This window comes from Hyaena hyaena, unplaced genomic scaffold (assembly GCF_003009895.1).
Source record: "Hyaena hyaena isolate Hyena2069 unplaced genomic scaffold, ASM300989v1 scaffold_8, whole genome shotgun sequence".
Taxonomy (NCBI): Eukaryota; Metazoa; Chordata; class Mammalia; order Carnivora; family Hyaenidae; genus Hyaena; species Hyaena hyaena.
This window is the reverse complement of record NW_024080640.1, coordinates 3,188,318-3,202,259: the sequence shown is the minus strand read 5'-3', so window position 1 is coordinate 3,202,259 and position 13,942 is coordinate 3,188,318. Positions and strand designations below refer to the sequence as shown.

The window sequence follows — 13,942 nt, the reverse complement described above, 5'->3', positions numbered from 1 at the left end:
TCTCATTGAATGTGCAAAATTCCCTTTGTTGTCTACAAATTAATCAAATCATTTTTGACTACTTAGAACCACAGGCATGGTAGTGAAAGGAATTCAAAAACCATCATGTTCTCAAAACTCATTGGCTAAGCAAATATATCACTGATAAAATCAACATTATTCACAAACAATATGGTGAATGATTAACACATCATTCCTGATCGTTCTCTTCAAGGTAAGAATAAGGTTGCCCAATATAATATTTGACATTCTGTGCAATATTTACTTCCCTACTTTCTCTCTACTATACTTCACTTGCAAATGTACCTCTTTAAAATTGTCCGCACACACACATCGACTTGATTTCTTTGTTTTTTAAAGCATCTGAACTCAAGGATAGGACATTGTAGGCCAAAACCGTAAAATAATCACATTGGATACATTTTTCCGATTCTCAATCAGCTGCTTTTATATAGCATAATTTTGTCACTAAGAATATTCTTGATCTTAATTTTCTCCCCTTAAAATCTAGACCACGTTATCGATTCTGTCTCTGGACACTGCAAAATATTAATAATTTAAATACTTTTTCCTAATTCTCTTGGTTCTGTTTCCCACCCACATCCCAACACCCTCTCCACCACCACCGCCCCCCCCCCCGCCACCCCCCCCCGCCCCCCGCGCCTTTCCTCCTCCTTTCTAGTCTCAGAATGTCTAACTCTTACACACTCGAGGTGGTTTTTACAAAAACACTCTTTGGAATGCTCTTCCCTCTTCTCTCAACCTAGCACCCTTTTAAAAATAATGTCCCACAGCTAGGCGCCAATATCCTCCTTTTACAAGATCAAACTGCGGAAGAGGACGAGACTGGGAACAGAGTAAGCGAAACATTTGGGAATGTCAATGAAACATCGGCCTCTCCTTTGGAAAAAAAAAAAAAACACACAACTCTCAGCACAGAGCTTTCAACAGAGCAAAACTGCTTCTTTTCGTTGTGCTCCTGCTCCCACCCTGACCTGAAAGACACCTTTCCTTTTCTCTAAGACCCAGTTCCTCTGCTATGCGTGGGGCCTGCCTTTGCTCCTCCCAAGGAAAAGAAAGCCAGGGAGAAAAGAAAAGGTAGCAGTGGCCTTCCCATCGCGCCCGCAAGCTGTCAGGACCCTGTCCCACCACTCACCTGGCAGGTGTGGCCGCCCGGAGAGTTGCACGAATCTGTTGAGCTGGCCAGTTCCCCGACCCCCGCTGCCCCCATTGCCCCCGCCGGCCCCGCTACCTCCGCCGCCGCCGCCACTGCCGGCGGCGCCTCCTCCCCGCCGGCGGTTCCTGTCCCAGCCCTGGGCGGCCGACATGACCCGCTAACGATTGCGGCAGCCGGGTCCCGGCAACCCCTGGCCCGGCGGCACTAGCGGAGCCTCCTTGCTGGGCTCCTCAAGAGACCCGGGAGACAGGGGTAGGGGGAGCGCCCAGTCCTCACCAGTGACCAATGACTGGCTTACTTGGTGACAGGCAGCCAATGGCCAGTCGCCTTCTTGGTAAGTGGAGGGAGGCGGGGAGAGACGTGGTAACCATAGCTATGGCTAAAAAAAAAAAAAAAAAAAAGTGGGGAGAGAGAAAGGCAGAAGCAGCCAGTCAACACACGCATCAACCGCGCTAAGCAAGCCCGCGTCGCGAGTCCTGCGGGACCAGGAGAGCCAATCGAAGGCCGAGTAAGAGAGGCCACGCCTGCAGAAAGAGTCCCGGCGACGGCCGGTCGTCCAGGCTCCGTTCGGGTTCAGAACTCTTCCCAGAAACACCCAAAGCAGAGCTAGGATATGAACATAAGACACATATTTGGAGGCAATACAGTGTTTCACCGCCTGTGCAGCCTGAGATCCCTTTCCCTGACTGTTAACACACAAAGGAGGAAAAAACCAGAGGCGGAGTCAAAGCTTAAATGTAAAAGTAAGGTATTCCTGGGTTTCATTTGTCTTGTCTTTGAATTGAGTGGCTACTCCTTAAATACAAGCCACCTACCAAGCAAACAATTTTAAACCTGGTTAATAAACATAGAAAAATGTTCAAGCTCACCCGTAATCCTGGAAATGTAAAGTAAGACCCCAGTGAGAAACCGTTTCTGGCTTCTTAGGTTAGTAAAGATTTTTAAAATAACACCTAGCAGTCAGAAGGGTAGCAAGAAAAGGGTAATTTCATAGATGACTGATGACTATGAAAATGTTTTTGTCCAATCAAACCCTTTTTTGATAGTAGAAAATCTGAATCACCTGAAAGAAACACAGAAACAGGTAGGCAAGATGACGATTGAGGAAAAATGCAGATGTACAGTTCAGAAATTCCTATTGTTCCAAAGTCAAACGGAAAACTTGGCTATGAACTTACTGGGGGCAGTGCAAAGTGGGAAAATACAGCTTATTAAAGATGTTTATGAATGATCAGAGAAAAGCATATATACTTAAAGGAAAAACAACTTTTCAAGGTTCTTAGGTATGGTGGCTTTTCTCTTTTTTTCTGTAAACCTTTACATAGGAGAACCTTGTGTGATGCCAGTAAAATAGAGAAAATCTGCTGTAGCTGAGGCTGCATGCATATGCTTTTGGTCAAATCTCTGGTCACCAGTGGTCCTGCCTCCTTATTTTCCTACTTTGAGTCCCTCAGGGCAGGTGTTTTACCCTGTAAGCACTATAAGGCACTGTTTATGAAAATGTTTGAGACCTGAAAAAAAAAGTTTATGACTCTAAAATGTGAAAGTCAAAATTAATAAATGCTTATTTTTCTAAAGAAATTGTACTATTGAGTAAACCAAATAGTAGATGAAGGAAATTTTCTTTTTATACGAGTATTCCCTAAATAAAAAGTGATACAATATCACCATTTTTCAACCCTTAATAAATTCAAGGATCAACCTATTGAATATTACCCATAGCTAGCATTACAAAATTAAAGATGAGATATGTATGCCTCTGGAACATAAACACAACTATGAAGTAGCCTTGTAGAAAAAAATTGAATCTGAATTGCATCCGATATCTATATCTGTCAATTTATACAGAGGAAATACAGAGGACAGAGGGGAAAAAAATACTACCGAGTTACAAACAGCAAAATCCAAACTATGGAAATTCTATAGGATAAACAAATTTTTTCAACAAATAAACTACAAAGGGAACAGATTTGGAAGGAAAAACCTATATGATAAAAAGAGACTCATGATAGTGGTTTAAGTCCGTGAATATACTAAGAATCACTGAATAGTAATGGTTGCACAACTTTGTTATTACATTCAAAACCACTGCATTGTACACTTGAAAGGGTGAATTTTATGGCGGATTTTATGTGGATTATACCTGAATTAAAAATTTTAAATCATATGGGAAGGGAGGAATGAATGGGGAGCTAAACGAAACCCCGTAACCATAAGCTGAAGCTGGGTGGTGAGGAAGGACATAGAATGATCCATTATACTGTTGTGCCTACCTTCGTGGATGTTAGAAATTCTTCATAATACAAAGACAAAAAGGTATATAAAAATAAGATTATATTAATGAGTCAACTGAAAACTATCTCATGTAGTTATGTATTATGTAGCATACAGAATACATATATAATTTGAATGTAATATATATATATTATGTATATATATAATCAGTTCTAATTCCAGAAACAAAACTCTTGCTCTTAACTAAATTTAAAATTATTAAATTACTATTTTTTAATGCTTATGTTTGAGAAAGCACATGGGGCGGGGCCAGAGAGAGAGGAAGACAGAAGATCTGAAGTGGGCTCTGTGCCAACAGTTGAGAGCCTGATGTGGGGCTTGAACTCTCAAACCGTGAGATCGTGACCTCAGCGAAAGTCGGACATTCAACCACCTGAGCCACCCAGTTGCCCCCATAGTATTAAATTCTTTGGAAAACATCCTTGCCAAAAAACTGAAAATGAATAAAGTCAAACGTGTACTTCTATCAGTTTACAGGATATAAAATAGTATTGTGAAAGTACATGGAAAAGTATGTTTTCTGTAAATGTAAGGTCATATTTTCATGTTAGCAATCAATCAGGGTATAGCAATCCTTTAAAAACGTTTACTTCTTGGATTGTTGGTTAGTTTGTTACAGATTAAACAAACTATTTATATAGTTATGACCCAGAATCATATAAATTCCTTGGTGAATAGTCAAAGGTGACTAACTGCTTGTCATCAGCCTAGATCAAATCAGCATTAATTTTCAGAAGCTCAAACTAAGGAGTCGTTAGTTTACTTAATTACAAAAATTATAACCATCTACTCATATAAACAGTACACACATCCGCATTACACATATAGATGTCACTGAAATGCAAAGTATAAATTGTAGCTAAGGTTAAGTTTGGCTGCCCAGGGAAAAGAAGGGAGAAGGCTCACATTTATCGATCACTTTTTGTGAACTAGGCACTTTTATGTGTATTACGTTTTCTAATGGGCAGATTACCTACCATGGCATTTTTGAAACATTAAGGAATGAACTCAATTCAATGGGACATGACCAGTATTTCCTAAAAGAATAATAAAACTATAAGAGTGCAAGAAGAGAAAGGGGTGGGGGACAAAGTGGTCCAGGAAGGTCTTGAAACACCTTGGCGTCTAGCTAGGTATTCAAGTTGGAAGGGCCTGCTCTGAAGGGTTAATAGAAACCTTGGGCTCACCTCTCACAACGTTTACACAAGCATTTGATCAACAAAAGGATAGGCAGCCAATGTGTTTACCAAAGTTTTAGGTTCCCAGAAGCCCAGTAACTTCAGCCCCATCTAAAAAATATATATGGAAATTTTGAATGCAACTCTTTGCCCTTATCCCACCCCCACTTCACACACACACACGCACACAATCCCACTATTTCAAAGCTTCCGTGTTTCTTTATTCTTTGTGTGGCTTTAAACATAAAAGCCTGAGTTTGCCTTCGATATGTGGAAAAAAGACCTTGGACTTTGCAAAGGTAAAACCAAGATTTCATTCTGAATAGGGAAGGAGTTAAACAATTCTGCTTAAGATGAACTGGAAAGACAAATCTCATGAAGGAGCTTGGGCTGAATCCTAATGGAGTGAGGTGCCATTGAAGTCTTTAAGAAAAGAGGTGTGACATGATCAGATAAGTTTTCAAAGATGACGCCAGAGAACTGGGTTCAGGATTTATAGGGGAGGCTGTCCATTGCCATGGGTGAACTTCCTATAGGCAGCAGCCTCTGCTCCCAAATATCTCCTACCAGCCACACTAAAGATCTATCATGTTGGGGCACCAGGGTGGCTCAGTCAGTTAAGTGGCCAACTCTTGATTTTGGCTCAGGCCATAATCTCACAGTTCATGGAATCAAGCCCTGACTGGGGCTCTGCACTGACAGCACGGAGCTTGCTTGGGTTTTTCTCTCTCCCTCTCTCTCTGCCCTTCCTTCGGTTGTCCTCTCTCTCAAAATAAATAAATAAACTTAAAAAAAAAAACCTGTCCTCACATGCATATTTGAGCAGTAGCACAAAAGATTGGAATCCTCGTTTAGGCTATGACTTAAGTGCGATATTATTCTAGCACTAAGCCATGTAGTCTTACAATCTTCAATTATAAAGACAATGCTCTTGGGGCACCTGGCTGCCTCAGTCAACTCTTGATCTTGGGGTCATGAGTGCAACTTGGAACCTGTACATTAAAAAGTACAGATAGGAGTGCCAAAGAGGCTCAGTCAGTTAAACATCAGTTTAGGTCATAAACTCACAGTTCGTGAGTTCAAGCTCCACATTGGGCTCTCTGCTGTCAGCACAGAGCCTGCTTTGGATCCTCTGTCTCCCTCTCTTTCTCTCTCTCAAAAGTAAATAAACATTAGGAAAAAAAAAACATTTGGGGCATCAGGATGGTTTAGTTGGTTAAGCGTCGGATTCTGGATTTCAGCTCAGGTTATGATCTCATGGTTTGTGGGTTCAAACCTCACATCAAGCTTTGTGCCGACAGCACGTGGAACCTGCTTGAAATTCTCTCTCCCTCTCTTTCTTCCCGTCCCTCCCCTACTCACTCATGCAGTTTCTCTCGCTCCCTCTCAAAAAAATAAAAAAAAAAAACTCAAATAAATAAATAAACCTTAAAAAAAAAAGAGAGAGAACACTCTTGTAGCGGTGCTTTATAACTGAAAGACTGAGACAGAATTAAACTAGTTTATTGTTATTTGATAAGTTTACACTTGATGTCAGAAAAACGACATAATGAGATGAAGTAATATATTACTTTAGCTGTTGCAGGCTAATGAGAAGAAGACAAGGGCTGCTGCATAACATGAAAAAATGCACTCATGGCATGTTTGAAGGTTTCATGCTGTCACAGAAAGCAATCCAAAAGTGAGTTTCACAGGGGTCCTAATGTTCCAAGTCCAATAAGAAATGTAAATTTCTAAGAAAACTGAATAATGGTCAATCATTTTTAGAGTTATATGATGGAGTTACTTGAGTATTTACTGATTTCCTTTAATAATAGAAAGTTCTGAGCTAAGGGGCACCTGGGTGGCTTAGTCGGTTAAGCGTCCGACTTTCGCTTAGGTCATGATCTTACGGTTCGTGGGTTCGAGCCCTGCGTCAGGCTCTGTGCTGACAGCCAGCTCAGAGCCTAGAGCCTGTTTCAGTCTGTGACTCCCTCTCTCTCTGACCCTCCCCTGCTCACGCTCTCTCTCCTAGAAATAAATAAAACATTAAAAAAAAAAGAAAGTTCTGAGCTAAAACTAGACTTTTTAAAATTTATTTATTTAAGTAATCTCTATACCCTGTGTGGGACTCAAACTCATGACCCCAAGGTCCAGAGTGGCACGCTCTTCCAACTGGGCCAGCCAAGTGCCCCCTGGACAGTTTTTTCAACATCTGCAATATTGAACTTGAAGTCCAGATAGGATTTCCTGTTATCAATTTCAGTAATAATTGTCTTATATATTCATTTGATTCAAAAAAAATTTTTATAGTTTATTTTTGAGACAGAGAGGGACAGAGCATGAGTGGGGGAGGGGCAGAGAGAGAGGGAGACACAGAATCCGAAGCAGGCTCCAGGGTCTGAGCTGTCAGCAGGGCTTGAACCCATGAACCGTGAGATCTGACCTGAGCCGAAGTTGGACGCTTAACTGACTGAGCCACCCAGGTGCCCCTCATGTGATTCAAATTTAAATTATACTAACTTAACTGCAAGGGAACAAGATAAGTTTATGAAGATATTAAATGACAGCTCATTAAATTGACTTTAGGAGAGGGGCGCCTGGGTGGCTTAGTCGGTTAAGCGTCCGACTTTCGCTTAGGTCATGATCTCGCGGTTCGTGGGTTCGAGCCCCGTGTCGGGCTCTGTGCTGACTGCCAGCTCAGAGCCTGGAGCCTGTTTCAGTCTGTGACTCCCTCTCTCTCTGACCCTCCCCTGCTCACGCTGTCTCTCTCTCTCTCTAGAAATAAATAAAAACCTTAAAAAAAAATTAAATTAAAAAAAATTGACTTTAGGAGAATGCTCTCTGGCAAAGATTTGTGAAGTTTAAGTCTCATTATCCCAAACAAGTAAACAAAACCTTGAAACTATTAATACCATTTTGTATTTTTGGTGTGGTAAGCATATATGAACAGGCACTCTCTGCATGTGTTAATACTATTGAAACGAAATCACACACAAGCAGATTAAATAAAGAGCCTAAGCCAGCCGTGTTTTTCTACTTTTCTCCAACATTGGTGATTATAGTTCAGCAAACATCAGTCATTAATGTGAACTGTTTTGAATATATGGTTATTTAATTTAGAAGTTTATTTTGATTTTGTTTTAAAGCACTATAAGCATACATAAGGTTATAGATAATGTATGCATTGAACTTTTGATAAAAATAACATGTCAACATTGAGGAGGAGGCTTTTTTCTGTGTAAAACAGGATGAACAAAATCAAAAGGTAGAATGAACATTAATCATTTTAAGAAATACTGTTCTACCAAATGCTCCTTCTTGCTTAAGATAGAGTTAACTGGGTTTGTCACCTGAAGCCAATAAAATCCTAATTAATATACTACCTCTAGAGTTGTAAGAAACAGATGTAAACCATACAGTACAATACAAATGTGAGGGATTTCCTACACAGAGTAGATTCTTCTTCTTTTTTTTTTTTAAGTTTATTTTGAGAGAGACAGCACAAGTGGAGAACACAGAGAAAGGGATAGAGAATGCCAAGCAGGCTTTGCATTGTCAGGGTGGAGCCTGATGCAGAGCTTGAACCCATGAAACTGCAAGATCATGACCTGAACCGAAATCGAGAGTTGGATACTTAACCAACTGAGACACCCAGGCGCCCCTACACAAAGTAGATTCTTTAAAAAAAAAATGCTCTTTAATTAGTCAGCTGGGAGAGATGAAATAAGATAAATATACATAAAGTTGTAATAGTCCCAAGATTGGCCCAATAGCCACATGGGAAATTATTTTGAGTCTTTATATCAAACTCTGATTTGTAAAATAATGAATGCATCCTTACTGTAAAATCTTCTGTAAGTAGAAGAAGATATAGAAGAAGTGAAATTCTCCCATTCACTTGCTACCCAATCCTACTCCTCACCCCAAAAGACTGTTAATGGTTTGAGGTCTATTCTTCCAGATCTTTTTCTTTTTTGTTTTAAGTTTATTTTTATTTATTTTGAGAAAGAGAGAACATGAGCGGGAAAGGGGAGACTTGAGAGAGAATCCCAAGCAGGAGCCCAACATGGGGCTTGATCTCACAGTCATGAGATGATAATCTGAGCCAATATCAAGAGTTAGATGTTTGGGGAGCCTAGGTGGCTCAGTTGGTTAAGTGTCCCACTCTTTTTTTTTTTTTTTAATGTTTATTTATTTTTTGAGAGAGAGTGAGAAAGAAGGAGACAGAATCTGAAGCAGTCTCCAGGATCTGAATTGTCAGCACAGAGCCTGTTGTGGGGCTCGAACTTGTGACTGTCAGATCATGACTTGAGCTGAAGCCAGAACACTTAACCGACTGAGACACCCAGGCACCTCAAGTGTCCAACTCCTGATCTCGGCTCAGGTCATAATCTCATGGTTCGTGAGTTTGAGCTCCACATGGAGCTCTGAGCTGACAGCATAGAGCTGCTTGGATTATCTCTGTTCCCCCACTCCCCACTCTCTCTCTCTCTCAAAAATAAACATTAAAAAAAAAAAAAAGAGTTGGATGCTTAACTGACTGAGCCACCTGGGTGCCCCTCCAGATCTTTTACACAAACGTACACACATGTGAGGGTATTCTATTTTAGTTTGTTACATAGATGGGGTTACAGAGTGTATTCTGCAGGCAGCTTTTGTTCTTCTATACAATATGTCTTGGACACATTCTTATTAGTTTTTAACAAGATTTTGTTATTGTTATTCTTTTTTAACCTACAGTTATTCTTCTGTCCTTTGGTGGAAACAGTAAGACTGATGATCTCTTAGTCCCAAAACAGCACGTTGTCTTTTAGGATGTAAGTTTACAAACAGCGAAAAACAAACAAAAAGATGTTAAAGAAATCCAAGGATTCAAAATATATTCAAACATAGTTGGAATCACTTTCAGCCCCCAAATAATCTTTCACACCAAAAAAACCCAAACAAACAAACAAACAAGGGAATAGGAGTTAGGAGGGAGGATTCCTCTCAATGGGAAAGATAATTTGTCGAGGTCTAGGTGGATCTGGGAACACCTTTGTCTGCTGGGTTGCACAGTAGGTGGAAAAGCTCCACTGACTTTCTCTCCTGAGACATTTCACAAGACAATATTCTTGTTTCCCCATGCAAATTTCACTGCGTAAATCAAGGGTTCTGAAATTATTTTAGCCTGGTAAGGCCTATGGATACTTTTTCAGAATAATCTTTTTTTAATGCATAAAATAAGATGTATAAAATTACCAAGGAGACTAATTGCACTAAAATACAGCTATCAAAATATTAAAAGAATTAACTTTTTGATATAGAAAATCATCCCATGAAATAACAAAGTTGAGTGGGAGCTTCCATAACTACTAATTTAAAATAGGGTATAAACAATATTTTAAGGTACTTGCAGTAACTCTAATGGTGTATGAAAATATCTGGCTTTCTAAGGGTGACAGAGTGACAGTACAGTTATTACTACTGTGGTTTAAGTAGGTGATGGGAATTAAGGAGTGCATTTATTGTGATGAGTGCTGGGTATATTATGGAAGTGTGGAGTGACTATATTTTACACCTGAAAGTAATATTACACTGTGTATTAACTAACCAGAATTTAAATAAAATTTAAAAAAAAGAAAAAGAAAACATACTATTGTGGTTTGTTGCCTACATTTATATTGACAGAAATGGTAAATTTCAGTCAGGGGATTGTGAAAATCAAGGTACCTTTCCCCCTAACTTATATTAGTTTCCTTGGTGTATTGGTTTGCTAGGACTGTTATAACAAAATACCACTTAGTAGGTGGCTTAAACAATAGAAATGTATTTTCCTACAATTCTGGAAGCTAGAAGTTCGAGATCAAGGTGTCAGCAGGACTGGTTCCTTCTGGAGGTTCTGGGAGAGAATCTGTTCCATGTCCCCTTCCTAGTTTCTGGTGGTTGCTGGCAATGCTTGACATTCCTTGGCTTGCAGCTGCATCACTCCAATCTTGTGACATGGTGCCTTCCCTGTGCTTCTCTGTGTCCCAATTCCCCTCTTTCTATAAGCACACCTGTCATATTGGATTGAGGGCCCACTCAAATCCAGTATGACCTCGTCTTAACTTAATTACACTTGCAAAGACCTCATTTCCAAATAAGGTCATATTCGTAGGTTCCAGGTAGACATAAATTTTCGCTGGTGGTGGGGGGTGGAGGAACGACACTATTCAGCCCAGTATACTATCCAAGTTCATAGACTCCCTGGTGTAAGTGGAATCAGTACTAAGTCTAAAAGAGGGAAATGATGAAATGGTTATTGTGCTGAAGAGTGGAATTATGGATTTTTTTTCTCCTTATCTCTACTTTGAGAAAGCTCTAGAACATGACTTTATTACTTTTAGAATAAAAAATAAAGAAATTATGATATGTTATTGATTTTAATTAACAACGTTTTAGATAATAAAATTTCCTTTGAATTTGGCCTTAGATAATTTTATCACCATAAAGGCAATGGACCTGGCAACTCCTACTTTTATATTATCTGTGAGGTTACAGATTAACCAGAAAAGTTTCTCTCAAGGAAAAACATACAGTCATGTTTAATTCTTTTAGTATAAAAAGAACATGTACAAAGTCTCATAGACTTAAGGAATCCTTGGATAAATGCAAACTATAAATACCGTATAATGAAAAAATTAAAAAAAAAAAACACTAGTAAACATACTTCATTAAAGAGGTATGGACCCCTATATTTGTGGCCAATTTTAGACAAGGGTGTCAAGTACATTTATTGCAGAAATAACAGTCTTAACAAATGGTGCTCTAACAACTGGATTTCCACACACTAAAGAATCAAGTTGGACTCCTTCCTCAGTCCATATATAAAAATAAACCCAAATTGGGTCAATGACCTGAATATAAGTGTTAAAACCATAAAAGAAGAAAATCTTTTGGAGTGATTTTTATGTTATGTAAGTTGCATATCAATGAAAAGTAGCCCATAAGAAATAAAAATGTTTGATAAATGTGTACCCACTTAAAAGCCCATGGTCATGTTTTATAGAAATTAAATTTTTCACAGAAAATGTAAATCTTGCTGTTTGGCACATTTTTGTACTTCATGAAAGAATTATACTAGCAAACACAGTATGTTAGACTCCTTAAGAGATCCAACACAGCATAAAAAGCTTACTTACATAAATTTTTGTATATTCTCACATTAAACAAACCACACATAGAGGGGTGCCTGGCTGGCTCAGTCAGAAGGACATGCAACTCTTGGTCTCGGGGTCGTGAGTTCAAGCCCCACACTGGGTATAGAGATTACTAAAAAGTAAATAAAGTAAATAAATAAAGAAAGAAAAAACTGCACATATACAATAAAGACGGTCTGACAGCTGGAGCCATCAGCCCTGTCTGCTTCCCTGGGATAAACAAAGTGGGTAAACTGACCCTGAGAGTGAAATTAGTGTGCCAGAGGGTTTGGGGGAGGGCATTTGGGGTCAATATCATGGGAAGGAGGGGAAGGAAGCAGGATAGGGCAAGGAAGAAGCTGGAGTGCCAAGAAGTCTCAAGGTTGGCCCCAGGGGGGTGGGGGTGACCCTACAGGAAACTCCACAGCTGGATGGCCCTTTGGCATGTCCTGAGTTGGGGCAAGGATGCGGCCTTTTGTATCTCCATCTTGATTAGTCCCTGGATGCAGGATTCCCTGGGGAAGGCAAATGGCTCTTTCCATTCAAGTTAACTCCTAAAGGAACTGACAGCTGAGGGAGGACTTCTTGGTGGTGGTACTCCCAGCAGCTATGGGATTTAGTTCTTCATTCCTACAGGGGGGCCTAGGTGGGGCAACACTGCCTCCAGGAGCTATGCTAAAATGCTTGGGAAGAAAACTAGTTCTTATCAAGAACCTACTATGTGCCAACCACTTTCACAGACATTATCCCATTTAATGTCACTACCAGAGGTTACTCGACCCCAAGGCCACATAGTTAATGATGGCAGTGGGAGGAGGATCCATATCCAAAACTCCAAAACTCTTTTCTCCATATCACATTTGCCAAGTGACTCCGAAAATTGTAAACTTCAGAATGATTTACGGATCCATGTCTTAAAACTGACATCTTTTTGGGTTGCCTTGCCAGGTTAGTTGGTGGAGTGGCTTTTTTTTTTTTTTAATTTTTTATAATGTTTATTTATTTTTGAGAGAGAGACAGAAACACAGAAACTGAATCGGGCTCCAGGCTCTGAGTTGTCAGCACAGAGCCCAACATGGGGCTCTTGACTCACGAGCCTAAAGATCATGACTGGAGCCAAAGTCAGAACAGTCAACTGACCGAACCACCCAGACGCCCCTGAAGCATGTGACTTTTGATCTCAGGGCTGTGAGTTCGAGCCCCACATTGGATATAGAGATTAGTTAAAAATAAAATCTTTAAAAAAAAAAAAAACCTGGATACTTTCTCAACATTGGTTATGTGCCAGGCACTGGGAAATTATAGGTAAAAAGGCAAAATGTCTGCCACAGAACAGCCCATGTGAGGTAAAGAATATAGAGACAAACAACATGTCGTGCATTTTTCTTTAACTATATTCAGCTGACTGGATGAAGGGGCAGAGTGGTGGAGAGTTGAACTCAAGTGGGATAGAGGTTTTGCCAAATGGGCACTGTAAGGCAAGACAGGCTCAAGGAAATTGAGAGGATATTCAAGGAAATGTATTATTTTTAGGGAAATAGTTTGCTTTTTATTATGACATTGTCAACCATACTCAATAGTAGAAATAAATAATGAACCCCCATGAACCCATCACCCAAATTCAACAATTAAAAACATTTCACTATCTTCTTTCATGTATTCCTCCTTACACTTTCTCTTCGGGAACTTTATTTCCTTTTTAAGACTTTAATTTCTACACCCAACATGGGGCTCCAACTCACAATCCGGTGATCAGGAGTTCCATGCTCCCTAGACTGACCCAGCCAGGCACCTGTCTCTCAAAGAATTTTAAAGCAAATCCCAGACATCATTCCAGTTCACCCACAAATACCTACACATTTATCTCTAATAAGTAAGTCCTTTTTTTAAGGACTTTTAAAAACCATAACCACAATACTATAGTCACAAAAGACAAACTAACAATCATTCTTCAATCTTAACTAATTCTCACTCCATATTCAAATTTTGCAAAGGAATAATGAAAATGACTGGCAATGAACCGAAGCTGGCTAGAGAGAGAAGAAATGGGGCAGGCTCTGGGTTTAAGGATCATGGAAAGGTGGCCAGATCAACAGGTTGAAGGTCCTGGTGGGTGAGAACATTACTGGAGTTAGAAGCCCACAGAGAGT

At 39.8% G+C, this 13,942-nt stretch overlaps 1 protein-coding gene across 2 annotated transcripts in view; it reads right to left on the bottom strand.

Annotated features, from left to right (window-relative positions):
* The window catches only part of KLHDC10 (kelch domain containing 10), a 75,312-nt gene that overhangs the window by 60,686 nt on the left and 684 nt on the right, over nucleotides 1–13,942 (bottom strand). Inside the window, exon 1 of one of the 2 annotated variants that reach the window (XM_039243474.1) lies at nucleotides 1,157–1,440. The exons of the other annotated variant lie outside the window; for it this stretch is intronic. Within the exon in view, the coding sequence (XP_039099405.1) occupies nucleotides 1,157–1,328 (172 nt within the window). The 5' untranslated portion in view covers nucleotides 1,329–1,440. Of the gene's footprint in view, nucleotides 1–1,156; nucleotides 1,441–13,942 lie in introns of those variants that run through there. 2 annotated transcript variants of the gene reach the window in all.